This window comes from Bombus flavifrons, chromosome 7 (genome assembly GCF_040668555.2).
Source record: "Bombus flavifrons isolate JBK064 chromosome 7, iyBomFlav1_principal, whole genome shotgun sequence".
Lineage (NCBI taxonomy): Eukaryota > Metazoa > Arthropoda > Insecta > Hymenoptera > Apidae > Bombus > Bombus flavifrons.
The window spans coordinates 2281826-2309354 of NC_138448.1; the positions used below are offsets into that span (position 1 = coordinate 2281826).

General features: G+C 52.7%; 1 protein-coding gene and 1 long non-coding RNA gene across 7 annotated transcripts in view; one reads left to right on the top strand and one right to left on the bottom strand.

The window, feature by feature from the left end:
- LOC138181668 (uncharacterized) overlaps nt 1-27529 on the top strand; it is a 121102-nt gene that overhangs the window by 41023 nt on the left and 52550 nt on the right. The window lies entirely within an intron of this gene.
- Nucleotides 3507-27529, bottom strand: part of dac (dachshund family transcription factor) — a 143961-nt gene continuing 119938 nt past the window's right edge. For 3 of the 4 annotated variants that reach the window (XM_069116685.1, XM_069116683.1, XM_069116684.1), the window contains 4 exons: nt 13974-14120; nt 12954-13208; nt 7181-7267; nt 3507-5900 (listed from right to left, as the gene is read on the bottom strand). In XM_069116685.1, the coding sequence (XP_068972786.1) occupies nt 5848-5900; nt 7181-7267; nt 12954-13208; nt 13974-14120 (542 nt within the window). In that variant the 3' untranslated portion in view covers nt 3507-5847. The remainder of the gene's footprint in view (nt 5901-7180; nt 7268-12953; nt 13209-13973; nt 14121-27529) is intronic. The other variant, XM_069116686.1, reaches the window with a different exon arrangement.

The following is a 27529-nucleotide window of genomic DNA, read 5'->3' on the forward strand; positions in this document are numbered from 1 at the left end:
AGTGAGAGTAACGACTGGGCGAGTTAGTCGCGACGTTTTGCTCGCTCGTCGCGAAAGGAGAAATAGAAGGAATCAACTATTCGGCGATTTGCAAAAATTAATTGCGAGTTAACTGAAGAAGAATGAAGAAGAATGCGAGGGAAATTTGAAGAGCCTCACTGGACGAAGACTCGCGTTCGACAGCTGAAAACGGAGAGAGAACTCCCCCTGGAGCGTAGGATGGAACGACGACGCTTGAGACTCGGAGGAAGCTTCGTCGTTCTGTACATTTCATTAAGTAGACGAAGGGACGTTGTTCGTTCGGTGTCGGATGCATTGATTTTCGTTTACCCACCCCTTCGGCAGCGCAGCTTCCCACTTTCAGCGGCCTCCTTTCGTCCCCCGTCCACCCTCGAGGGATGTTTCGTTATTTAAACAGATTAGCGATACGGCAGCCCCGGGGGAACCGTCTTATGTGTTTCCAATGCGTAGAACGCCGAGAAAATTAATCCTTCTTGCAGGCTCGCCTTTCAGAGCACCACGCGTCTCCTAATCGCGTTCTCCTTGCGAGTATCGCCTCGATTTTCGAACAAACAGATCGCGATTAAAGGCGCCCTTTCGAAAACGGGGCAGCGATCTCGGAATTCTTTGGCCAAGGTCTCTCTGGCCAATTGGCCGTGCAGAGCCCCGACCGAAAACGACGGTGGAACGGGGAAACTCTCTTTCTGGAGTGAAACGAGAGGAGGAGGAGATCGTTTTTGGCGAACGACGAGTCGACTCGACTCCTGGAACCGATTCTCTAATACAAATTCATGAACGGGCCAGCCGTTTACCCTCTATTAGAGGGAAGCGCAATCAAAACGGTGCCGTGGACCCGATAGACGAACACTCGGGATCCGAGCAGCTGTAAATCAAACTACGAAATTCCTCGTGTCTGGTCCTCGCGGTGTCTGCGGACCACGACGACGGGGCGCTCTGGAAAGTGTTGAGCTTCGCCTCTCTCCTCCGACTTCTCTTCGCCGACTCTCCATGCGCAAGGGTGTAATTATGCGTCCCCGGGGCCCCGAACCGACCGCGGGCCTCCTTCTCTCGTTTTCCGTTCCTCTCCCTCTTTCGTTCCATTCTCCAAACTCTCTCTCACTCTCTCTCTCTCTCTCCCGTTTCCTTCCTCGGTGGTTTCTTCCTTCCTTGTCCGTCCTTCTCTCTCGCCGTGCGTATCGAGTCGAACCGTGACCGAAATAGGGAAAAACGAACGATTCCCTTCCGCTCGTTTGCACTCGAATTCAGAGATAACGAGGTAGTTGCTAAACGACCTTCCATCGCGACTTTTCATTTTGAAAACGATTCGAATACTCCACTTTCCTCGCCGTTAAGCTTCCGAGAATCTTTCATGTATTTGTAATTATTTCTCTTTAGCACGCGAGTTTGAAGATCTAAGAACGTAGAGAAAACGGGCCGCGGAATAGCGGCGTTGATTTTCTAACCACGCCGCCTTTCCCTCTGCGAGTTTGTTAGACTTTTTGTCGGCATTTCTAGTCCGTACGGAGAATTCGGTCGTTAAATCGCGCGGAATTTGCGCGAGCAAAAGTGGCGTCGGCGGTCGTTCGAACTGGCGCGTGTTGGAAAAAGGCGCAGGCGCGGTTTCCGAGGCCGCGCGTCAATTATAATTGCAAATTTTTCGCGGCTGTTACTCGACGTGGCGTTTCTTCGTTGCGACGAAAGTTTCCATTGCGGGATTCTGTGGCCGCTTTTGTGGCGTGTCTCCGTTGGCTCGCGGGAACAGTCCTGTCTGCGCCGCAGTTCGGAGTAAAATCGTTTAGCATAATTCGAGAGGCGATGGGGACCCTTTTTTCCCGTTAAAAATCGCTTGTTTTGCTCGGCTCGACTGTTCTCGTTAACCGCGGTGACATGTCGACGAAAGGGCAGGTCCTCGAGCAAACGCCCTTAGGGATCCTTCCATTCTCCTTGTTTTGGAAAATCTCTGCCGATGTACGAAGACGAAGCTACGAAGTTCGTTGGACTTCATCGATCGTTACGTAACAGCGACAGACAATTTAGCATCGGTAAGAATATTTTTGGCCCGAATGAGGAGAAAAGCTAGGGGATTGATACGAAGCGAGGAAAAGGGAATTTTCTTGGCTAATTTCGAGAGAAGTCGTTTCTTTTGTGAGAAGGAGATCGAAGGACGGAACGCGGATCGTAAAGAGAGCGGCATGAACGGCGGTCGTTGCGATTCTAATTAGAAGGAATTTGGTCGTTCCGGGGCCGAATTAAGCTAATCGGCCGCGACGAACGAGGGTCTCGTCTCGGCTGGGAACGCGCGTGCGGCGAGACGCGGAAACGGAGATCGAGCGGAGAGGAAGCGTTCTGACGAACGTCAACGAGAAAAGAAAGGAGAAAAATCGAGACGAAGACGGAGAGTGGGAGAGGTGTGGGGTGAGTGGCAAACGACCCTCGCAGCCGAGAAAAAAGTCGAGAGCATGAAATTAGTCGTACTCGCGGCCCAGAGTATTAGAAGTGCCTCGAGGGCTCCGCGTTCGTGCTTCTTCTCTCTCGTTTTATTCGATAATTATGCAAATGCCGGAATGATTGTCGGGCAATATGTCCTTGGAATAAAAGTCGAGTCAGAGCAATTCGGTTATCTTTATGATTCTGAAACGCGAAACGGACCGAGCGTGGGGTGAAAAGCCGGAGGGGGATGATAGGAAAAAGAAAGGGCACCCGAAACGCGGCACGCAGCAGGTCCTCGCCTTCCGAACGCGACGCTCACAAAAAGAGAGACGCTTAATTTGCATGGAAACGCGTGATTCCTTCTTTTCCTGGTTAATAGTGGAGTCTTTGTTTCTCGTTTCGTCGCTGCATCGATGAAAAAGCGTCTGTCGATGAAATTTTTGATCGTGATCCAGAAGAAAAGAGTCGTCCGACTGGAGGCGCGTGATCGAGCTTCGATCGAGCTACGGGTTACGTGACTACGCGTTAGGCCAGGCGCGTGCATAGATCGAGCCGAATCGTGGCCACTGCCTATTAAGACGTTCGCGCGGCGATTTAATTAAGTGACTACGACTCGACCCTGGCAGACCACGGAATCGCAAGCAGGATCGTCGTTATTTATTATTAAAATATATTCCCTGTCGAAAGGGTGGAGCATGGTTCGACCAATGGGCACCCGTCGCGTGCCTCGAGTCGTTAGGGTGCTTGGAAATTGATAAGAATACATCGTCGCACGCTGCGACCTCCCGGTGCAGCCTTTAATCTGAAGGCGGCGAGACCACGCGTTCCTTCGCCGACACCCGACGAATCTATCGCCTGGAATCCGGTAATTGTAACGCGAACGCCTTGCCTCCTTCCCTCCGTCCACTACCCTTCTCCACTTTTCCATCGCGCGGACGATCACTTACCGTGGGCTCGTTCGGTGCTGCTTCGCTCTTCCTTTTTTTCTGCCTTTTTTCTCTCACCGTGTTTCTCAGCGCGGTCAAGGGGATCAGGACGGCGACTGGAATTGGTTAACGAGAGATACACACAAAGACTTTACAATAACAACTATTTATTTATAGGTAATAATGCTGAATTACAATGAATACACTTTTTTGCCTCGATACTAGATTGTATAAGTCCGATCGCGAAATCGTCACCGCTCGTCGTCATCGTTAATCAGTAGTGTGGCGATACTGGTTTTCCCCACCCGACCCCCCCGACCCACGAGTTTCTTTCCCCTGTACGCAACCCGCCCCGTTTACCCACCCCGTTTCCTGCGGAATTTTTTCTCTTCAATCGCGTTAACGCGAATTTACCCGACTCGCCGATCGAGAATCGCCGGTACCCGTTTCCTTTTTCCACCATAATCGATTATTCGCCTTAGTGGAATCCAAGTTCGATTCGTTCTTCATAGTCGCGAACCGATCGATCGGAGCTCGTCCTCGCGAATCGTACGCCAAATTCGCGATTGCACTCGAGTCGAGTCAGTCGACTGCTCTCTGTTTCGTGCCGGCGATTCTCGATCGCGAGATTGACCCCGTTCGATTGGTAGTGGCGATGGCAAATACAGATGAGCTATCGGTGGTTAAATTCTCGTTTCACTACGTGTAGCATCGTCTTAACGGGCTTTAGCCGGTACGTACGATCTAGACACTATGATTATGTGAACTTTACAACACAAGAACCTTACGGGCAAAAGACTTTGTACATGGATCTTAAATACGGGGATCGGCCTCGGGGAAATATTCGTCGCGGTTCGGCTCGGGCGCCCTCCTCTCTCTCTTGGTCGCGTCCAACGTGTTTCACCGGAAATATTTCGCCGAGCTGCGGCCGATCAACGCAAACGAAGGACACACGCAATATGCATTAGCCTTACTTGTCGACGGTAGTAACTAAGTTTATTTATATAAATAAGGTGTTACGATTTAAAACGCATGGGAGAATTTATCATCCGTTGTTTCTCCCTTTTCTTTTTATTCCGCTCTCTCTCTCTCTCTCTCTCTCTCTCTCTCTCTCTAGCACGCGCACTTAGTACTCTCCTCACTCTGCTAATCTCGATCGAAGCGTATTCTATCGTTCTAGCGCTAATTCAGCTTCGTTCTCGTCACCATCTTAAATTCTCGTCGATCTGTGTATCACGTTCTCTCACAGTCTCCGTCCACTTAACTGTCTATCGATATCACACTCACATTCGCACAGCTTCTCACGCTCTATATGATACAGAGTAATCGAGTCGCGGCTCGTCGCGAAGCTTCTCGGATCTTGTGTCCGGTATTACGGTACCACGCGCGAACTGTGCTTTGTTGCACGATATTATGCTGTTCGAAAGGAGATCGGAAATGCAGTTGGCCGTACAAGAATTTCCGATCGATGGCTAAGCGACGAGCAGGCGAATCTCGAGACGCGCGCGCTTTTCTTTTTCTTCCCACGCCCGTCAACGATCGGGCTTCTCATGGTACACCGTCGTCGGGGAAATAATATTAATAATAATGATAATAATACTCGAAACCGAGGCGGTGCGCCCGATCGTTCGTACAGCTTAACACGATTAACTAATTGAAGTCGATCTGTAATTAGGAGATAGGTACCTCTAGGAACGCATGCACGCGCGCACGCACTCTCAAGCAGTCTTTAGAAATATCTTCCGTCTCTTTATTTTTCTCTCGATAAATTTCCTTGCAAGTTCGTGCTTGTCTCATTATCATTTCGCTTACTTTCGGCCGTGTTCTCCGCGAAATACGAAAATCACGCGCGGTTTCGACTGTCCCTGGGTAAATCGGTATATCCTTGGACGTGGTATACATTCGCGTGTCGTTTCTCGCCGGAAACCACCGCGTGATTCGATTAAAATGGCTGCGTTTTCGCGTTCCAGAAACGTTGGAAAACGAATAGCCATTACGGTCGTTTCATTGATATGTGTTTCCATCCTTGCTCGTCGTCGATTGCGACTGTCGCTACATCCGAAAGCAGTCCCTGTCCCGAGGGGGCGACCGACAACAAGCATTCATCGTGGGTTCGATCGACGTTTCGGGTTTAACGTTCTTTGTCATCTGTGCCACGCTCGATCGACGAGCGAGTAAGCTTGGTTCGCACGAGCGTTAAACTCGCGCAGTTGGACGCGCACTCTCTTCTTCGTGTGTTCGAAGCTACGTGATTTCGTCCGTTCGCGATCGATATCACTTTGCATGGTCGGCCGATTTAGTCGTTTCAGCCGCGCGAATCACACAAAACTACGACGAAGAGTCTGTGCACGAGTCCGATGGCTCGGTACGCGCCACTTTCGACGCCGTTTCCCTCGTTTCTCTTGATCCTTGCCTCGATCGATCGCGATCACTCGTTTTGGCTGCTCGCTGGTACACGCTCCGCCCCTCTTCTGCTTTCCTCCAGCCTCTTCTAGGTCGCACTCGTGAACAAAACGGAGTTCTTGTAGTAACCCGTTCGGGATTCTGAAACAGAAGCGGCGGTCAAGAGTTCGGTGTCCTGGTGTGTGTCGCTTGAGAGAAGAATCGCGCAGCCTGATAACGCAAACGTGCTTCTTGTCCCCCGTGCTCCTATCGTTGATCGAGTACACGCGGTTCGGCGGATGAAGCGATCGACCGATTTGAGAATAAGAGAGAAGACCGAGCGAATGATTCGATGATCGTTCAGCTGGAAGCGGCGCCGCTCACTAATTATCCTTGCCTCTTGAGACGTAGATGAACGCGAGAGGGACGAGACGCGGATATTCGGGAGAAAGAGAGACCGAGGATGGGTCCTATCGGGCGCGTTCGTAAATACGAGATGGGTCGACTCATCGGCCCTTAGGGCGCCTTTGTGATCGAGCCGCCACTCGACTTTTTATCGAACTGTCGCTTATGATTGAAAATCACCACGCGCTTTAATAGTCCACCGGACTCGATTTACTTCGTTTCTTCACCCGTGTGTTACCTTCCTCCTACGCTATCCCTAACATCGCTGCGTTACACTCGAGAAAGAGGATACGCAAATTGCACGGACGGACCTTGTCACGGTTTCGGCGCTCCACGATCCCCGAAAACATTCGGCGGCGCGGTTAATTTCGAAAAGAGAGAAAAGGAGAACGATCATTCCGCCGATGAAGAGTTGACTTTACGAAGCTGCGGCCAATTAAGCGGACCACTCGTTAAGCGGCTGCCAAGCCGTGGTGGACTTTGGTTCGCGGACAGAAAAACGATTATTTACGTGCAGCGTCACGTTGGGGGTCTTCGAGACCGAGAGAAACAGAGACGAAAAGAGAGAGAAAGAGAGAGAGAGAGAGAGAGAGAGAGAAAGGCACGAAGAAAGAGCGTCGAAATCGCGCGCCATCGGTTAGACGGTTTTTGTCGCGGAGCCTGGAACTTTCGACAAGTTTCCGCGAAGCAAGAGGCGACGGCAAGTTTCGAATCCGGCAGTGGCGTGTGCCGGTGACGCCGCAGCAAGAAACAACCCCGTCGAAACGCGACTGCCATCCCCGAGACTTTCTAATTAAAGATCCGGAACTTTGTTTCTTGTCGCAAGAAATTCCTGCTCGCTGATCCGGCCACGAATCAAGTTACGTTCTGGTCGAACGTCGAATTTTCTTCGCCTCCCTCCGTGTCCGGAGGCGGCTAGTCGCGATGGCTGCGCGTAACTTTTACCGGTCGATCTTGACGCCGACGTCTCTTGTACTAAGTCACCGGTGCCCGTGTTTGCTCGAGATTCAATGGCGTGGAAGCGTCGTTGAACCCACCTTGAAGAGGAGACTTCACTTGGTCTCTCTCGGCCGCCTGATGCTGCCGCGATTTTCTCTCCAGCTCGAGTTCCTGCACCAGAGACTCTGCGACAGGGAAGAAAACACAAAAAATTCGTTGGTTATCTCTGTCATGTCGCGGATCTTGGGAACAATTCGGTTGAGCGATTACATATTTGATAAAGCGTCGAGGAAGGGCCAGAGGGACGACACGGTTGCGACTAAATGCATGTCTTGGCGTCGATTTCGTCGAGGCGTAAACCGAAACGCGGCGCGAAGGATGAAACGGAGCGGTAATTAGTGGAAAACCAGCGAGCGCGAACTGCGAGAAAGGGGAAAGGAAAAGGGACGGGACAGGGATAACGGACGAAGGCAGGCGTGAAAGGGCCGCAGGTTTGCTCACTGAATTCCGCAAGGATTAGGGTGAAAACTGGAAAATGTCCCTTTAATGATATCGCGCCGAATTAACCGCCGGCGGACTCTTCGTTTCGGTCTACTTCGTTAAGCGTCCACGGGACGACGTAACGTCCCTTCGACCAGCCTCACGATCGTATCCCTGCCCGTGGATCGGAAGAAGGAGAGCGTGCTACGACTCGTGTCCCTCTCTTGCTGAAAATTGAAAATCCTGCGAGCCGGTGAAATCGTGAATTCGAAAGAAAGCTCGACAACAAATGCAAACAAAAGTAGAGCATTCCGATGAGATTTCTAACGTAGGTCGACAAACAGCCCCGAGCGAGATCCGTCGATAGAAAGGATTAATCGCGAGAGAAGGAAGGGGATGCGAATATAATCGGCAAGCGTGAAATGGTGCCTCCTTGGGCAATGGTAAAATCGAATTGGGAGGCTATTAAATCCGAGTTAACAGGCGCGGCCTGGTACACGGACGAAGAGTGGAGAGAAGTCGGAGCCGCGGCGATGTACCGCGTAGCACGAGTCGCGCGACCGCGCGGGACTAGAGACGTCGGGGCCGAGATTCCATTATGCTTTGTGCAACAATAGCTGAGGGCTGTTTCGTGGTAGGTGGGTGTGAATTCGTGCGTTCGTCAGAGCCGTTATATTCCACGGGACTGTGGAGCCGAGCGCGAGTGTTTGCGTTCCACTGAGCCAAATTACCTCTGGCGCCCTTATCCGCGCGCGGGGTGTTTCTCGTCCCTTTGATATCCAAATGACAATTTAACTGCTCAAGATACGGCCGGGTTGGCTGTGATTGCGAAGGGTGTCGCGTTGTGTCGTTTGCGCGCCTCTCTCGTCCTGAACGTCGCAGAACGATACCGTAGGCCGGGGATAAGTTCGTTGTTCGACAGAGTTTTTCTTGCCCCGAGGAGAAGAGAGACGGTCGTCGAGGAACAGGTCGATTCGATCGAGACAGATCGTGGCCGCGAAACGCATCGGTGCACTTGGAGCCTCACGTACATCCGTGGATATCAGGCGACTAATAGTTTTGCTACCGTATTACACACCCTGACAAATCGCGGGAACAATGAAAACAATTTCAGGCCGTACCGAACGAGTCTGCTACCCCTCTTTCTCACCTCTAAACGGTTGGTATTGTACCCTCGTCCCGGCAGCCGATTTTTTCGGCTGTCGACTGCGGCGGAGAGGGCCTCCGAGCGAGATCGGTGAAAGAAGAACCTCTCGAACTGTATCCGGTATGACTCTGCGTTTATCCGCACGTAATTAACTGGCGCACAATGCATCGCAGGAGAAGGCCAACTCGTCTCTGGAGAGAGGAGACGAAGAAAAGAAGTGGAAGGCGGCGGTAGCGATGCGGTGGCTCGGGAAGGGAGGAAAAAAGGAATACACGGTATATATATATGCTTGACCGTTCCTCGAAAAATCGAGGTATCGTGCCGGACGACGTGGCAACGTCATTGGAAACGCCGGTGCTTGGATCGATCAGTCTTTTAGTCGGCGAACGCTCGAATTCCACGTCCACGCGTCTTTCGCTTCGAGGTTCCTTCTTTTGATCGTGGTTCGCCCCTCGGAATCGACCAACCGTCAAACTCCTCTCTCGCTCTCTCTCTCTCTCTCTCTTTTTCTGGATAATTTTGGTTTTACATGGGGCGAACGTTACGGACCCGCATGAAGAAAAGTTTAATCGCGCAACATACAGATGGAATGTCTCGATCGGGAGCGGGCAAACGTATCCGTAGAGGCATCGAAGAATCCCAGGTTATTACACCGGCGTGTAATAAGTAATTTCCGAGGCGGCGAACGCTTCGTGACCTCGTGCGCTGAAAAACAAACGTCGTAGCGGGTTCGACGATCTTCTCGCGCGAGCATCCAACGGAGCGACTCCGCCGGAGGATCGTGTCCCGGCCGCGGTAATTGCTCGAATGCTGTCGATCTCTCTTTCTCTCTCTCTCTCTCTCTCTCCGTCTTCCTCTCTTTTTCTCTTTCTCTTTCTCGTGCAGAAGGCTCGAGTCGAGAGTTAGCAAAGTCGAGGAGAAAAAGACCGCCGATATACAAGAAGAGTAGGAGTAGGAAGAGAAGGAGGAGGTGGGAAAAGGGGAGGCACGATGCAAGAAGGACTCGAAGGAAAGAACGAAAAGACGAAGGCGGCGGCGGGACGGCCACGGGGTTGATTTCGTGTAGCGCCGCGTTTTTAATGCTCTGATCTTTATGTAAAACAGAAGACGGACGGTGAACGAGGGAGGAACAGGGGCGCTGGCACGGGGGCCGAGGGAAGGCGGTGGGTGAGGGCGAGGAGAGCTCGGAGACGGAGGATGCGTGGAGATAGGCGCTCGAGCACCAAGCCGACCGTGAAATTGTATGAATCAAGGAGGTGCATGGAGAAGCGCGGAGACACAAAAAGCGGCGATACGAGCGGAACAAAAAGCGAAGATGGCGAGAACGAAGAGGAATGCTCGAGCCACGATGCTCGCGTCCGCCTCGATTTCCAATAGAAACACCACCACTTTCCTGACGCTTTTCCGAACGAACTGCGACCTCCTGTTCACCTCCTGTCTCCACGAATCTCTCGCTCGGCTGGGCGACAGAAGCGAATTTAATCCGCCGTTCGCGATTTCCGACGAGAGTCGCGCTCCTTCCGTCCTTTCGAGAGGGTGTGAGACCGTTTCTCGGCGATAAATTCAAGCGTATAGTTGAACGAGGCCGAGAAGGAGCGAGCAAGATGGGAAAAAAGTCCCTCGAACTGAATCGCGTCTCGTAATCGTCACGTGGAAAGGAAGAGGAGAGACCGACGATATTCTCGACAGCATCCGCTAACATCTAGTTACCCTCGCGCAAACTAGCGCCAAGCATACACAGGAGCGATGCTTCGTTCCCCTTCCAGTTTACCCTCCCGATTTCTCTAGTCCTGGCTTGTTCGCCGGAAAACCACGTCGTGTCTTGTGGATATATTCGCGGCGAGGGACGCTTTCAAGCCCCCTACCATTTTCAGGCTTCCCGTGTCGACGCGTTAGCTTCCTTTCGCCTCTATATTGCTCGTATACACGCGTCACGGTTTATCACTCTCGCGGGGTTATTGTCTTTCGTCTAATGGTACACGCACGTGTGCGCCGCGTACAGGTGTGTACATAGGATCGTCGACCACCACCCGGATCGAGCGAGGAACACCATGGCAGAATATCTCATCACGGCGTTTTCCGGCTAGAATCAGGCCGCGTGTCGTGTACTATTTTCTCGCCTCCCGCACATGCGACGTTAAGAAACAAGATTTTCCGTCCAGATGCGTCGACCAACTTACAACCTACGACCAATCGCGGTATATTGTATCGTTGCTTGGTTCGTTCCGGCTTTACGGTTCGGAGTTTCCGCGCTGTAATAGATTCACCGCGGATACTCGTGCACGCATATTCCTCGGTGGACCGGTGCGGTGCGAACGGGCACGCTTCCAACACAAACGTTTAACCAGGACATCTATTTCCCAATCTGTCGATTACGAACGATTGCGACGTACGGTTGATCATAGGACGACGCAGCATTGTCGCGGTTGAGTAGGTGGATTCGGAGATCGGAAAAAAGACGGAGGGACGGTGTAGACAGGAGAGGAAATAAACGACAGAGGAGGAAGGTGGAGAGGAACGCGAAGACGAGGTGCGGCATGTACGGTCTGTCGCCAGACAGCGGCCGACACGCGGAGTAGGGGAGACGTTATGGTTGCTGCGAAATTATTGCATATAGTCTGAATATTAAAGCGTGGCAGAGTGCTCGGTCGTACTCGTCGGGTGGTGGATGCTGGATGATGGACGCGAAGGAATCGTCGTGTGCGCTTGTGCGCGTACACGTATATACGTACTCGAGGGGGGAAACGGGACGCGAGAGAGGAGAAAGGAGCGGGAGTACAAGGGACAAAGCGAGCGAAAGGGAGAAGTAGACACAGAACGGAAGGGGATGAGAGAGAAAGGTAGAGGGTTTAAGGGAAACGAAGGGAGAGCGAGCGAAGGAAGAAAGGAGAGGGAAGACAGGTAACGCCACCGAGAGCCACAGTGGCCGCCGGGGAAATTACGGCTCCTTCCTTACTTGCCAGAGATGTGCATAAACTCTGCATTACACTCAGTGGCACTCATACGTGTATTCCGCTACCGTGAGCGCGACCATCGTCCACGGATGCTTACCGCACAGGCAAAAGTGGGTCGTTGCGAGCTTATTAAACGCTACTGCGATTCGCTTCGACTGCGACCGGCTTTTCTCTGCTTCTCGTTCGGTCCGCGCCTCCATACTTTCAAGCTCGTTCTCACACGATCTGTCCTTTTGAAAGTATTGGCAAGGAAGGAGTAGCATCGAGAGTTTAAAACGATCGATGCACCGATATTGCTAATTACCATTCCTTTCTACTTGTTCGAAACTCGATATGTCTATAGCCGTCCCTAGTTTGTCGGGCGATTCCTCGACGCGTTTCCCGCGCTCCGAGGAGAATGAGAGGCGCTGTTCGTATAGAATGCATGACTCGAAGACAAGGCGGCCCCGAAGTCCCCTCAGTGGCGTAAGTATCCACCTCAGACGACAACGTTACGTCGACCTATGTTCCTCCTTCTTGCTCGACCCGGCGGTCCCTCTCCCCCGCCGCCCCATCTAAATCTCCGTTGTTTATTGCAAATGGATTCCGCATCATGATGCCCGGGTGGCTGTGGGACCCTATTCAAATACCTCGTGTTTCCTCGTCGGAACCGACTCTGGCCCCCCGTCGTCCGCCCCCGACTCGTCTACCCTCATCCCGTGTACGGGGTTGTTATTGCCCCCGGCGTGATTGTTCTCTATCTCTGTCGTTCTCTCTTTCTCTCTCTCTCTCCCTCTCCCCAGATCTTTCGAATAATTTACTTTGCGCGATACCGGCGCGACGCGCGTCTCTTTGCCCTCCGTTGTTTCCTTCTTCTCTCCTTCCTTTCCATTCGCTACGATATCCGCAGCCTCTTCCCCCTCCCACCGAAAAACCGAGGCTTCCTCTTTTTTGTTTGGGTAATCGAGAATCGAAGTCACCCGGCCGGAAGATCAGAAAAATTGAGTGGATCCTAATACGGGAATGCGATTATCCGAATTAGCGGCTTGCCACGGGTCCTCGCCCTCTTTTCATCGCAGTCGCGCCGCTCCCTCTTCTCGTAGCTATGAGACGGATGCCCGCGAGGCTCGCCGCTTTTCTTAAATTTCACTCGATCGCCATTGTTAGTCCGCCAGCTTATTTTCTGTCGTCGGTGTGCGCAGATTGACTCGGTACAAAGAGGCAGAAAGTTATCGTACCACTCAGCGTCTCGACGTTGTTGTACTTCTCGAGAGTTAAATGGTTAGTCACAGGATGGTGCAGCAAACTGACCTTGGTAGTTTTGCCAGAAGGCGGAGGCTTGGCTGCCGATCAGGTCCAAGCCGTATCCCCATGCTGGTTTCTCGGGGGTAGAGGGTTGTTGGGAGGGACGCGGTACCTGGGCCTCCCTGTACTGTTGGGCCTGTTGCTGTTGCTGAAGGGGTTGCTGGGATGACTGTTGCTGCGAAGGTTGCTGCTGTGACTGTGAGTGCACCGGACTAGCTTCCGGCGGCTCTGAACTCGTACGAGCCTCCACCGTCACGTTTTCTAAACCACACAAAAAAAAAGGAACAAAATCAAATTGGCCGAGCGTTTTGCTCCGTCACGGTGTTCGTAATAGTTTGTCCCGCTACGAGAGCAGGTAACGATCCCTCCAACAGCCGTCTCGAAGCGGCGAATTCGCGTGCTCTGTTTCATTCGAAATTAGTATCGCTACTCTCTGCTTTTGACAGGGTTAATCAGTGGCGGCAGCGGGAGTAGCAACGTTGTTGCGACGCGAACGGGATTCCTGACCCGCGTTGTATATCGGAATAAGAGATTTCACTTAAAGGGTTTCAAGCTCGTGCTCGAGTTTTGCTAGTGACAGGAAGAAGGGTGCCGCCGCGGTGTGCCTCTCGCTGCCTCCGAACCCCTACCACCGAAGAATCGTGCCGTTTATCGTTTAACAGTTTAACCGGAGAATCGAGAAAGAGGCGAGCATCGGGACTGCCGTGTTTGAAACGGGAAGGGGGTAAGGATCTTCCCGCCGGCAGGGGATAAGTAAGGAATCGTATTCTGCCGGGTGTCAGGCTGTTTGCTTTGCCTCGGCGAATTAATTAATTTATTCCGAGATCACCGGTAGCCCGAAGGCTCTGCGAGAGAAATCGTCTGGGAAACAGTTAACAGAACTCGATGAAAACTCTCCCGTTTCTACTACGTCTTCGTGCTCTTCTCTTCCTTTCTTTCTTTCTCTGGTATCACGATAATCCTTGAGCAAGCGCGCGCGAAGTCGCCTCTTTTCCCGCTCCATTTTCACTCGAAACTGATACTTACCGGTAATCGCTCTGACTTGCTCGGAAGAAGCCCCCGTTGCTTTCAACGCCTCCTCGAGCTGCGTGCGCCTCTTGATCTCCAGTTCCAGTTGTTCCTGTAGGCGTTTCCTTGCCCTTCGTTCTTTCTTTAGCCGCTTCTGGTACATCACTGAAAGCAAAAACATCGAAAGCCTTTAGCATAATTTCTACCGGGGATGTCGCGTGCGACTCTTCCGAACGACTTCGACGGACACCTGTCAAAACGACTTAACGGTAGGCGGTGTTCACGGTTCCCCAGGTGGTGGAACCCCGGCGCGGTCAAAGTCCAACGAAATTATCTCGGCGTATCATTGTACCGCGGGGGGTTTCACGGCCAGCACAGGGGGCTTCGGACCTCGAACACGCGTCTAAGCGGGGGTCTGATCGTCCCGTCGGCTACCGTGCGCGCCTGTCAACGATGTCTAACCGAGGATCGACGTCGATCGATCGTTCGATCTAGTTATCGATCGATCTACGAATTGGGTGCCCGGTTAAACCGGTTCCCCTTCTCGACGCCTCTCACCATTTGCAAACGGGAACAATTTTTTTTCGCGACTGCCTCGCAGCTGTCAGCTCAGCCGTGTTTCTTGATTACTTTATCTCGATAGAACGTGGCCCTCCGGTTGCTCGACTGTATCGCGTACTACGCTTTGCAGCGACTCGCTACACCGATTAGGCTGGCGATCGCTTTCTCTCGTGTATTTTCGCTATCTTCGAAACTATCCCGAGCCGATAAGAAATCCGTTCGATTCTCGGATTGTAGAATTCTGGCGAAAGCGGAGGCGCGCAGGAAGAACATTCGACATGGTCAGACGCGTTCTTGCAGACAAGCCGATCGAGCGATCGGCCGAGGCTCTCGGGTCGGCGCGTTTGAACCGTCCCTCCTCCTCTTGTCCGCTTTAATTATTTTCCATTATTGCGAACCGCCGCGTCCGGCCATTGTGTCTTGCTCGGGATCACCCGCTCCCGGCACTTTCGGGCCCCGATCTCTCGCGAACCTGGGCTTTGTTGTCGACGCCTCGATCGCGCGATCATCATTGAGATCGGCATCGACCGCGTTGCCGCTTCTACGGTGGCCGGATTTCGCGGAACGCAGGGAAACAACGCGAGAGCTCCCTTTCCTGGGACTACCCTGTGTTTAACGTGGAAGTCGGCAGTTAGCGTCCAATTAATCTCGTCACCGAGGAAACGAGTGCGAATCGGCCACGGACGCGCAAGTGCATCGTCATTTTTGTCTGACCCACGCCGAAGGGTGCTATTAAACGAGGAGGCGTCGTGGAAATTGTAAAAGATAGTTTACACACCGTCGGAGTATCGTTTCGTTCGCACGCTGCTTCCTGTATATCCAGGATGACGCGCATAAAATTAGAAAGCTCCGAACTAAGGTTAAAGGAGCAGCCGAAACGGAAAGACGGTCTCGACAATTACGATCGGACCCGATTCACCGATATTTTCCACGCGATCGGCAGGTGGACACCGGTTGAGCGTCACTGATACATGATTGATTCCCAGCAGACAAGGCGCAGACAACCCCTTTGCCCCCTCTACCTGATCACGATGCCGGTATACCTGTGTCCCCTTTCCCCGCGCGCACGCCTTTGTCTTTCTCCGTTACGATCTTGCTCTCGCCGACTTTCGAGGAACGACGCGGTTTCGAGACGTTGCGGCGTTCCTCTCTCTTTTTTCCTTTCTCGTCCCTCTTCGATACTCTCTCTCGCGTGCTCCGTTTCTTCGTCTCGCCAAGTTCCCGTCCAGATGCTGTCTTCTCCTCGCTGTCGAATAGGTGTGCAACGATAGCAGGGTAAGGAGAAAGCTCGCGTGAGGGTGCGGAGAGGAGGAGGAGGAGGAGGAGGAGGAGGAGGAGGAGGTGGAGAAGGAAAAGGAGGAGGCCGAGAAGGGAGGCGGAGGAGAGGGTTGGCGAGGGCGAGGAGGGACACGAAGCAAAGTACGCCGGTGGCGGGTGGGTGGGGTGGGACAAGGTGGGAAGGGGACAGACTTCTCTCCGGTGGTAGGAGCGGCCTGTGGGGTACGAGGGAGAAGCGGGGGGCGCAGCATTATGATGCAAAGATGGCGCGGCTGCGGCACCCTAGAATTAGCTCGAGCACTCGCCATTGGCCGCTCGGCAAACCACTCCTTCGGTAACAACCGACTGCATACGTTGCATACTAAGGATACACGCGAGCCCGGCAAAGAATTGCCCCGAACCAGGGCTGCCCTGGCCCGACTTCCACCTACGATTCCGAAAGCCGCCCGAGTTTCTCGCGTCGCGACTTTTCCTCCGCGCGCGTCCCACTCCGCGATCGAGAACCGCTTCGACGATCGTGAGCGAGGCACAAGCAGGAAGGTGTTCGTTGGTTCTGGTCTTGCGAGAAGTGGTTCATCCACGATCGTCCAGCAATTTTGACGTCCACGCTGTACGTTGCACACGGTACCGATCGTTGCGAGTCAATAGTTGTTCGGTGACGGCGGTGGATGGCCTTCCCGCGAACTGTCTCTCCTACGGTGTTCGTTGCGACTTTGTTCCGCCTCGGTTCCAACGCAACAGCCGTGTAACAGCTTAGCGCGAAGCGAAGAATCGCTACGCGAGCATTCCTTCTTCGTTGTTCCTGTTCGCGGCATTTTGCGTTTTCGAAGGGTAGGAAAGACTGGAGATCGTCTCTACGACCCTTATTTCTCCTTTGATCGATATCGATAAGTCACGCTGCGTTTCTACGGGACACAGCTGCAAATTGCGCGAAGGTCGATCTCTCCGGTATTGCCTGTTACAGCGACTGGCAAGCGACGCCGTCGATCGCGCGTCCGAGAAAAAGAAATCCGCGGTCATGGTTATGAAATCAGAGCCGGGAGTAGAGCACGGCTATTCGACCGAACGGATATCGCCTGGATACGCTGAACGCCGATGAGTCGCCCGTCGATCGAGAAGCCCGCGAAGGGAATTACCTCCGGATTCGTTCACAGGGCACAGGGGTTGCGCGATCGAGGTACCGGGTCGAGGGATACCGCGAGTGGGGGGAGAATGCTCCATTAGATAATGCACCGGAGAAGAAAAATAGGGAGAGAAAAAAGGAACGAGAAATGGGAAGAGGGAGAAGGGAGAGCGGGCTTTCTCTCTCTCTCTCTCTCTCTCTCTCTCTCTCTCTAGATACGTCAAAATGCATCAGCTACCGCTGTGCGTTCGATCAGAAATTTTCTGGCCGCTGTCCGCGCGGACTACCCACGTCGAAGACTCGCGAACTCTCTCGTCGCGTCCGCCTACGTTTAACGCTGGACCGAGATCTCGTGGGCCGATATCGATCTGGCTGCTGTCACGACCGGAATCGTGCAGATCTCGATGAGAGAGAACGCGGGTGAAACGTACGTGCGAGAAACTGGACGGAAAACGACAAAGAACGGCCACGTTGTGTCGGCATCGTCGAGCGATTTTGCGCTAGGTATCGCTTCGGGCTGTTTCGAAGTCGTCGCCTATCTCTGGGAATTAGCGGCCGGCCGCGTAAACAATCAGGGGAAACGCGACGGGGCAAATCCAATAGGGAAACCCGCAGAAACTAATATACAGGCCCGGTCGTCTTACCCGGCTCGCGTTTAATACACGTTTTCCTGCCGGAACGAGAGAACAGTCCCTCCGGGAATAGCAATATGATTTACATTTTGAGGTTATATTGACCATTCCCGGCACCTGCAGCGCTCGCTCCTTCCTAGCCCGCGGCCTTCTTCGTCGATGACCGGGATCTGCTTAGGAAAAATTAATAATACCCTGCCCAAACGATCCCTGCTTTCCCTCTGTACTGCTCTTTGGTCGATTCGCGATTCCGCTATATCTTTCCCTATACATTTTGATTCGCCTCGTGCCAATCTCTTTCCGCGAAATCCAATCGTCTGGTATTCGAGAAGCTGCAACGACTCCTAAGGTGGAACGTTGAATGAGATCTATCCTCAGAAAGGGATAACGAGGAGCCAAGATTAGGGTCGTGGAAGCTGGCCGCGTACACTTAATGCGTAATTACGATTCATGAAGGCGGATGAACTGCGGCGTGTGGATGAGCGCGAGTAATCTTGCCCGAATACGTCCTCGAGGGCCGAGGAGCGGTCGAAACAGCCGTTACCCGGTGTTTAAAGGGGTTCTTACGCACCTACTCGAGACGCAGCAGCAGTTCGATCTCCTCCGACGGACAGCATCTGTGCTCTACGGCTCTCTCGATATCCATACAAAAGCCGTCCGTTGAATAACATTACGCTCGAGCCACGCCGCTCGCCGCGGACGATTATAGTCCAACGAACGTCGATAGTAGTTAGACCGTGTATCCTGTGCGAATGCTAATTTCGGACGGCTGGAACCGATGCTCGACCGAGTCCGTCCTTCGGGCTAATCGACGAAACCGCGAACCGATGTCTTCCGGTTCTCTGCTCCTCTCCCAACGCTCGTTTCTTTTCTCCACGCATGCACGTACGCTCACGTTTCACGAGGGGAGAGGCCGTTTTTTGTCGCCTCACGAAGCGCGGAGGATCGATTCTTCGGGACGACTGCCAGAGATTCACCGTGACAATCGTGCCTTCTCACCCTTCTCTCTTACGCGCGCGCGAGGGTCGCTTCTCGTTCAAATATCAATTTTGCGGCGACAACTTTTCGCCACCCTCCTCTCTACTCCATGACCCATATGGAAATGGAGATCGGTCATCGGAATCCAGTTTGCCAGTGGTAACATCCCCGAGAGGGTCAAACGCGTTCGGCTCCCTTGCCTGCGAAGGGTAGCTACCCTTGGACTGGTTTCCATGCCACGGAACGTCGTAAAGTCGAAAGCTTTTCGCTTTTACGTATTATTCTTTTATCCGATATCGGGATAGCCGGTATCCGGCGGCGAGGTATACCAGGGAAAATCCTCTTTCGTGCTCGTCCCTTCGGTTTTCCGGGCCACGAAATATTCTCGCGACCATTCGCTCGAGTAGCGTCTGTTTCGTCTCGCCGCTTGTTTTCATAGGACAAACTAATTTATCCTATTAACATCCGTTGTATACGTTATCGTCGGGCTCGGCGATTCTGTTTATCGGACAGACGAGCTTTAGATTCGCGTTGAAGGAAAGAAATCGAGAGGCTAGACTAGCGTAACGCGAACGAAAACGAAACACGCCTCGCGAAACTGTCTGCCGGGGCAACGATCGTGTTTCGAACGAGATTCAGGCCAACAGGCGGAAGAAACTCCAACGACCGCAGAAACAAATACGGAACTTCCTCCTAGCTTCGCTTCTTCAACGTTTTCGTCCACGTTTCGTCTAAGCGTTCAGGTGTGGTCGGACATGGTGGAAGCGTGCCGGAAGAGACGAAACTTGCGACCAGTGCGGCGCTTGAATTACGCTACCAATATGAAAATGTTTACTTCGCGGGTGAGCGTGGGTCATTCGAAACCGACCGATCTGGTTACTCGGTCCAGCGCGCGGAAACGTAATAGCCGTAGTAGCGTTTTGCTCGACTTCTTTACCTTCGACTCGAACCCTTTGGCGAGATCGAAGAGAGAGATCGAAAAAAGCGAGCGTACGCTCGATGTGTCCGTCCCTGACGAATCGATCGACGCGAAAACGAAGAAAAAGACGCGAATCTGGAGAAGAAGGAGGAGTCGATCCAGTTCGGTGGATTCGAAAGGGGAGGACCGCGTCGCGTCGTTGGTAACACGTCTATTCCCGGATAATTGTTTTAAAGGTAGCAATCGCTGTCGGGTTACGACCGGCATACATTAATTTAGCCCGATTTATATTATATTATCGGTAAGTATGATCGTCGATGGAGCGGGATGATAGGGCTGCGCCGTGATAACGCATTTCGCGCGCACGTTCGTCGGTTAACGGGAGCCGATTGACCTCGAAGCTCGTTACGTCCAAGGACTGGCAATTACGCGCCAATCAGGCTGCTATAGTGCAAGAAAGACAGAAAGGAATCCACCAAAGAAAGGCAAAAAAATAATACGATCGACAGAAGTTTCTCGAGTCGAATGGGACGCCGGGGGATCCGTATCTGCGAGTCGTTGCTTTATCGGTAGCGAGCAGCGGCAGTTTTCGGGGGCTTCGGCGCTATGGGACGCGTGTTTTATTGCCCGAAAACCGACAGATATCAGGATTATGTGTTCCATCGACGTCGACGCTCGTGTGCGCTACCCATTCGACGCGATACGCCGTCTACGGATCTCTAGCGACGAATCGAGGGAACGAAAGAAGCGCAGACATTCTCTTCTGCTTGAACGGACGTTGACGCGAATTCGCGGCGTCCGTTTTCGCGTGAAAACTCGAACTCGGGGGAACTGTCTCAGCTTCGTTGGTCGGAAAATAAAAGTCGAATAAGAAGAGAAAGAGAAAAGGGAGGATAGAGGATCTACGAAACGGAACGAATCGCGTTAAATATAATGCGAACGAGTGCCGATGGCAAAGGCGGTGGTGGCGATGCAGAGTCCGAAAAACGTTAGCTAGATGGTTATCGTGGTAATCGCGGGCCGAACCGATAAAATAAGATCAGAGCCTTTCTAATGCCGGGTTATTTTTTTAAATGGTTCGCTCGATCGGCCGGTATTCTTCATCCGTGTGCGCCTGCTCGCTCTTTGCCGGACGGTGGTGAACCTATTTTGACCTTTTTCGCGCGTAGACCTCGCATCGAACCGGATAATTTGGATTTGCAGTCGCGTAAGCGCCACCCTTGCCCTGCCCGATATTATTACCCCCTATAAACCTCGTATCTCGCAGAGAAGAAACCGGTGTTTCAAGCTCGGTACCATCTGGACCTCGATGTAGAAGAATTTCGTTAAATATTCATACGGCGAAGAAAGCGCGCGATGTTTTCTCTACTAAAAGCAGAGCATTGTTCCACTTTTTTCTGCCGGCAGTTCATGGTGTCCCCCGCGAACGAACCCCCGCTGTTTTTTCGCCTCCCCTATCGATACGCGATCCACGCGTCCACAGATTGCTCGATGACGTTTCATTTTTCCCCGAATATCCAAAACACCGATCAGGGGACTGGCATCGAGTTCCCGCAGCGTACTACAGTCAGAAATGTTTTAGCTTATCGCGTTTAATGCCATCCCTTTGCGTCACGAAGAGTCGAGGAAGCATCCCCTGGGAAACATACGGCTGCTTAATGGTGATTTTTTGTCGTTATACGACCGTTTTCACCTCGTTTTCGTTTGCCACGCGGACCATGCCGGACGTGTCAGCACGTCTTACCCAGGTTGCTCCGTAACGACACGGATTTTCTGATAGATTTCTCCTCGATGGCGACATCGCCATCACGAAGGCGACAATGCACATATCTTCCCTTCTCGGTGAAATGTACCGAGGATAAAAAAACGGAGAAACTTTTCTAACTCCCACGAAAGTGGAACAAGCAAAAAAAAAAAAAAAAAAAACGACCATCTCCACGCGGCAGTGTACGAATTAAATTCTTAAAGTTCCCTCCCGCACATGTCGCATTCCGCGAGTCCCCGAGACATCTAGAATCGAGTTACCTCTAGGCTGCTTCCGTCTCCGTACCGCTCGAGGGAACCGATATTAATTCCCATAAATTTCCTTTCAAACGTGCATGAATCCTCCCGCCGCCACCCCCAGCCTCGCCCCTTCAAAAGCAAAGGACTGTTTGCCTTTTAATCCGAGTATGCAAAGAACGTTATTCTTCTTTTCCGTCGACAAAACGGCATACAGAAGAAAGGGACGGTGGATGGGTGCGGCGGAGTTGAGGCACCAGCAGCTTACGACGAGCTCTTGCAATATTTAACGACGCGATGAAAGCTGGCGAAATCCGAAAGGAACGCACCGTTACGCCTGGCGTCTTTAAAAACGAACTCGTTTGGCCTATCGGAACGGCTGCTTTACTCGCGAAGTGGCGCCTTAAACTGCTCCGGCGAAAGAGCCGAGGAATTGACGGTAATAGTCGGATTGCGAATGCACAAAAAGGAGTAGGTTATATTACGATAGTATCTCGAAGCTGCATAACAGGGACGCGGTTATTCCAGCGACTCCTAAGGATTCGACTCGAAGTTCCCGCGCAATTTGATCGTAATTACGATCTAGCCGAGAGTAGAGTTTGTTTCAGTGGTGCGACCAGAATAAGAGCTGCAGATCGAGAGACGCCTTAGACAGAGTGGCAGGGATAACCCGTTGGTAACTGGAGGCAAGTGGAGCGTCGCGGCGCAGTACGGCGGAGCGGTCACCGCGATCCTCCTCCGATCAAAGACGTTGTTTTTCCGCGCGACAGCGGCTAACCGCGGGGGAGGCTGATTCCGAGCCGTATCGTAGAATGTCGGGACGCACGGCACGCGGAAAACGAGATCCATTCGAGTTGTTCTTTGAGGCGGCACCCGCAAAGGGAATGTTTGCGGCGTTCTCGCCGGCTGGAATGGAAAAAGGAGAAAAGCAGGGAACGGATTGAGTGGCGCGCGCAGAGAAAAGAGAGGGCAAGGAACGACACAGAAGTACCGGAAGGGTGGATGCGTTTCAATCGGAGACCACAGCCGCGGTTGCTTTTCTTTTCCTTTCGTTTCAGTTCCGTTCAAGTGGCTCTTCTCTCCGCCGCAAAACTCTACCGACCGACTCTCGGCCGTGTTTATACAATGTAATGGCTTGTGCCAGCATTGTACTGGGCGGTCCAGCCACTCACCGTGCACGCCGCCGTTTCGCGATTCCCTTTCGGCATTCGTTTGGCACTTTATCACGCCCCTAGATTGCCACATTAAACATCCAGCAAAGGGAATTTCGACCCTAGCCGTGTCCCCCGCCGCTCTTCACTAGCGTCACGCGTCCCCTGCGCGACCGTTTTCATCGAGATTACCGTCCGAGTTCGCCGCGATTACCTTTTTCTCCGATTCGCTTCTTCGTTTCATTCTCCAAACGAAGAAATTTCCATCTCTTTCTTTCTCTCTCAACACCTTTGACGTACTCCTTTTCTCTTTCGCTTTAATTAGCCTTCTCTTTTTGAATCAGGTACCTTCATCGCGCTCACGTCGCTCCGTCTCTGGCGTCTTTGTCGATCGATGACGCGTTTAGTAATTCAAGAGGGCAAAAGGGAAAAGGGACGAGAAGTAGGAGACTCTATGGAATTATGGCAGGTGGAAGACAGCCGACCTCCCTGGACGGCGATCGTCGTCTCCAATCTACCAGCAGATATACGGTGTCGCGTTACACGCGTGGCTAACGCTATCGACCGAGAGAAGGCCCGGCTTCGCGTGTACACGCCCGTACTCGCGCTGGAACGGTCGCGTTCCATCGTCCTGGATATAGGATTGCTACATTCAACAGCCGGGCACATTGTTTACGCGTACAGGTTCTACCACTGAAGGACTAATCCGTCTTTCGCGGAGGCCTGCGAGAGGTTTCTCAGATTCCTAGATCCGTGACGTCTTCTCGACTCAACCAACTCGACCAATCCGATCCTCTGGAAGGGAACGTAGCTACGGTTCGGAGCAGCGTATTCGTAGAAAGCCGGAGAAAACGTTGACGAAACGATCGGTCACGTAATACGTGCGAAGCACCGCGAACACTCCGAGCCGGATATGACTAGGACCGAACGATTATGCGCGGACTAACGTAATCGTGAACGGTATGGGAACGATCGTCGATGAATAAGTCCGGGCCGCGTTTCTCGAAGGATATCGAGAACAAGGGCTTCTTATGGCGCGCACCTTCGGGGCTTCCTTTCGCAACGAATTCCCTGAAACTTTTTCGAGAAACTTGACCGTCCGCAACCCCCTTTCACCTTCAGGCAGGTATCCGGACTGATTTTTCTGCGATCCATTTTCGATCGAGACTACCTTGCTAGACTTCTCTATATATAAGTTCGTGCAAAATCACCCAAGAGTTATCTTACGTTTCTTAAGTCGTTCTGATTACGTAGGTGCAAGGAAGTTCGGCCTTTTACCGCGAAATTACGAGGAACAAGCTCGCGACGCGTTGCCGTGACGGCGCGGATAGAAGAACGGAGATGCGGTAATTGCGTCAAAGCCAGTCGACGAATTTCAATCACGCCCGGCTCCTCCCTCGTCGTCGGAAAATCATCCAGGCATTATGTATTTGCTCTCGAGTATAACCGGTTCGGTGGGTTCACCCTCGCGAAGTCGCCGCCCGAAGCTTGGCTCGGCTTTCTCTCCGTCTGCCTCTTGTTCTGCCTCACTCGCTCTCTCGTTGAATTCGCGCGAGCTGTCGCCCCCGTCGCGGTTATTAATATTTGCCGACAATTACCGAACCGGCGACCCCTTTAATTCCGCTTCTCCACGACCAAGACACGTTCGAGAGATCGATTCGGAACGACCTTGTTCCTTCCTCGTTCTTCCACCTCGATGAACCTGCCTTTTTTCTCAACTCTTTCTCATTACGGACGCCGTTTCGGCACGAGATCGCTGTATTTGCGGCCGCGTCAAGAATGGAAAGAAGCTGCTGGCCATTACTTTATTACGTTCGACAGCCGAGGGGTTGTTCAATCGCGACCGAACGATCCATGGCATCGGGCCACGTATCAATACCGAAAATGCCTACGAGAAACACGCACAGAGGGCAGGGACTCCAGGCGGTTCGACGAAAACCGGTCGCTTTATTCCGTGATATATGTCTGCATTAGTTGGCAGAGCTTCGAGGAAGCGGCAGTTGCTCTTCTAAATCCTTGTTAGACTAACTGCCTGCCGTTTCCTATTCGCGTCCACCAATATCGTTGCACATAGTCTTCTAACGATTATACCGTTCGGCGAATTTCCCAAGCGCTTTGATCGGTCGGAGCAGTTCTTGCCCAACGCGATTCCTCGTATTCGCGAATCTTAGTAAAGCGAGTCGGAGTTTGTGTTTGCAAGGCATCCGTTCGTCTCCCTCTTGTCCGGTTTCTCGAAGAGCTGCTTTGCCCTCGTGGAAACTAGATCCATAGTTTCGAGTCGAAGCTGGCCGTCGGAACGTGCCAGCTTCTACTTTGGGGATTGGAAAACCCATCAACGCCCGCGCAGTGGAGAGGAAAGGGAGAGAAAGATAGTTTGGCGTCAGGCTCGTCCCAACCCTCTCCGACTACCTTTCTCGCTGGACGGTCCAGAGAACCCCTTGGTTCTCTCGCAAAGCTCTGTTAGGATCCCGGAGCCGTGCAGGAGCCCCGGAAGAGACCGTCCGTGAGAGGGGGAGACCGAGTAAGCTCCGCTTACTAAGTACGTTTTGCATCTAAGACGCTCACCGAGTTTAATTACGGGGCTTTGCGGTACCGGCGACACAGACGCGCCGGGACAACGAGGTGTTCTCGCCCGTATGGTCAGCTCCACCTCCAGTTGAATTCTTTGATCGGGAAGACACGAAGAAGCTATCGAGGGAATTTCCATCGAGACGTCTTGTTTCGCGATAAACACCGTTCGTTGGTCCGGCCAGTAGCTTCTTACCGGGTTAGGGACTGGTAGTCGAAGGAAAATTGAATAATAGAATTCGATGGGTAAGGAGAGGAATTTGTTGAAAGGAAATGCACGAAGGAATGGCGAAAACGAGGATCCATGGAGCGTGGTCGGGCTTGGCTAGGAGCGAGCGCATAAAAGCCCGTAGAATGACGTTTTACAAAGGGTCTATCAAGCGTGGAGCAATGTTGATGGGCAACAGATAAGCGGAGGGCCGGTGCAATTTCGCTCGGCGTGCAGCGGCGCAGTCAGCGTCGCCGGCGTTACGATTTTTACGACGCTCCCTTTACAACCGACAAAATGTAATTTTCTGCGATATGTGTGCGGACACCGTGGGGGTCGAAGCCACGACGGAAAGCCGGAGGAGACGGAACGACGCGACGCGAGCGGCAGAGTCGAGAATGGCAGGGGGAAGAATCGCGGAAGATGTAGGAGAGAGAGAGAGAGAGAGAGTGAGAGAGAGAAGAGACGATGGCCGCGGAAATAGCCGGTCGCTTTGGTCGAAAGGTTCTGCGGCGACCCTCGGTCAAGAGAGCGCGCTCCTCCGCTCGCGAGTATCCCTCGGGAAGGAATCGAAGGTTATTATAACGAAGGAGGATCGTATCGTTCGATTTACCGTAGCTATAAAATTTGAGGAATTTTCAAATACGTTTTCAAATACGACGTTTATAATAGCGGGGCGGGGGCATTCTCGATCGCGTTCACCTTGGTTGGCAAATAATTTTAAGCGGCTACGCGGGACGTCGTGGCGTCGCGGCGATCGAATTATTGCGAAGGATCCGCGACTCGGTGTCGACCGTAAATTTCGCCGGACAATAAAGAACCGCGCCGGATGGGAATTCTTCGTCCGAAAGGGAGGACCGCCGAAAAAAAAGCAGAGCCAGCGACGAGCGCTTTCTCCTCTTGGTCGACTCGGTGCCGCGGCGGCCGAACGGGAGACCATCCACGCCATTCATTTTTTCCACATTCGAACACCGTATGACGCCAGTGGAGAGCCGTCTTTCTGCGCGACAACGACCTCGTCTTCGGTGGCGCAAGCCGCAAAAGCCTCGGTTCGTTCGGCAACGGAATTGATTTTTGGAATTTATCGTGGCGAGCTTCCGTTCGCCGCGGCTCGCTTCGCAATCGGCGCGTAAACAAGTCGAGTTTACGACAGGGTTGCACCCGAAAGCACCTTCGACCGGTTAATTGGAAGGCCGGTCTAATCGCGCCGCGGGCCACCGCCACGAAAGAGGCTTTGTTCTTTGTTCCGGGCGAACGCCTTCGCTCTTTCTCTCTCCTTTCCCATCCCTTACCACACTCATTCCATCCTTTCGCGTCAACCTTTCCTCTTTTATACTCTTTGTAGTTTAACTTCCGGTACAAAAGAGTCATCCGCTCGCTTGGCTCTTCGTCGTTCCCGGACCACTGCCTTCTCTTCTCCAAACTCTAGCTGGCCTTCGTGGCTCGAGTGAACGAGAGAAAATATTAACGAAACATTTGCCTTCGGTGTAATCTGATTTTGGAACAGGAAGAAGAACGAGAAAAAGCGGGGATTTTGTCGGACTGGTTGAACGAACGATATGTGTATCGGCGAGCCATGTGGCGCACGATTTCGCCGGCAACGCAATGCGGCAGTCGCAGTTGGGCCGAGATAATTAGGTTTGAGTGCACTCTGGCCGCCGCAGTCGGTAACTCAGTTATCAGTGGACACCCCGCGTACAATGGCTATCACAACGGCATCAAACATAACGCATCAATTAACGTGAACAATAACCGAGCCGCGCCAGGGGTGACGGGAAGGGTAGATGGCGCGAGCTCCAACGTTCAGGGCCCTTTCTGCACCTCCGCAGCGACTACGCTCGAAACCGATGGCCGCTCTACTCGCTACCGATCGCCAACCACGTTCGACTCGTGTTCTACACGATCTGTAGAAACTTCTCCGCGCACGGTCTAATCGTTAGTTTCTTTTCCTTAGGAGCCTCCGAGCCTTTCAGCGTTTGACCCGAGGCGTCTGCGAGTCGACCGAAGAACACAGACATTCCGTGCGTTCGTTAGCCGCGCGGGCTGATAACGAATTCGGCGAAGCGACGAAAAAGCAATATCCAGAAGACCGAATGTACGCGTGAATCTGCTCGCGTATGCGTGCCGGTACGCCTCTTCATCCATACATGCATAT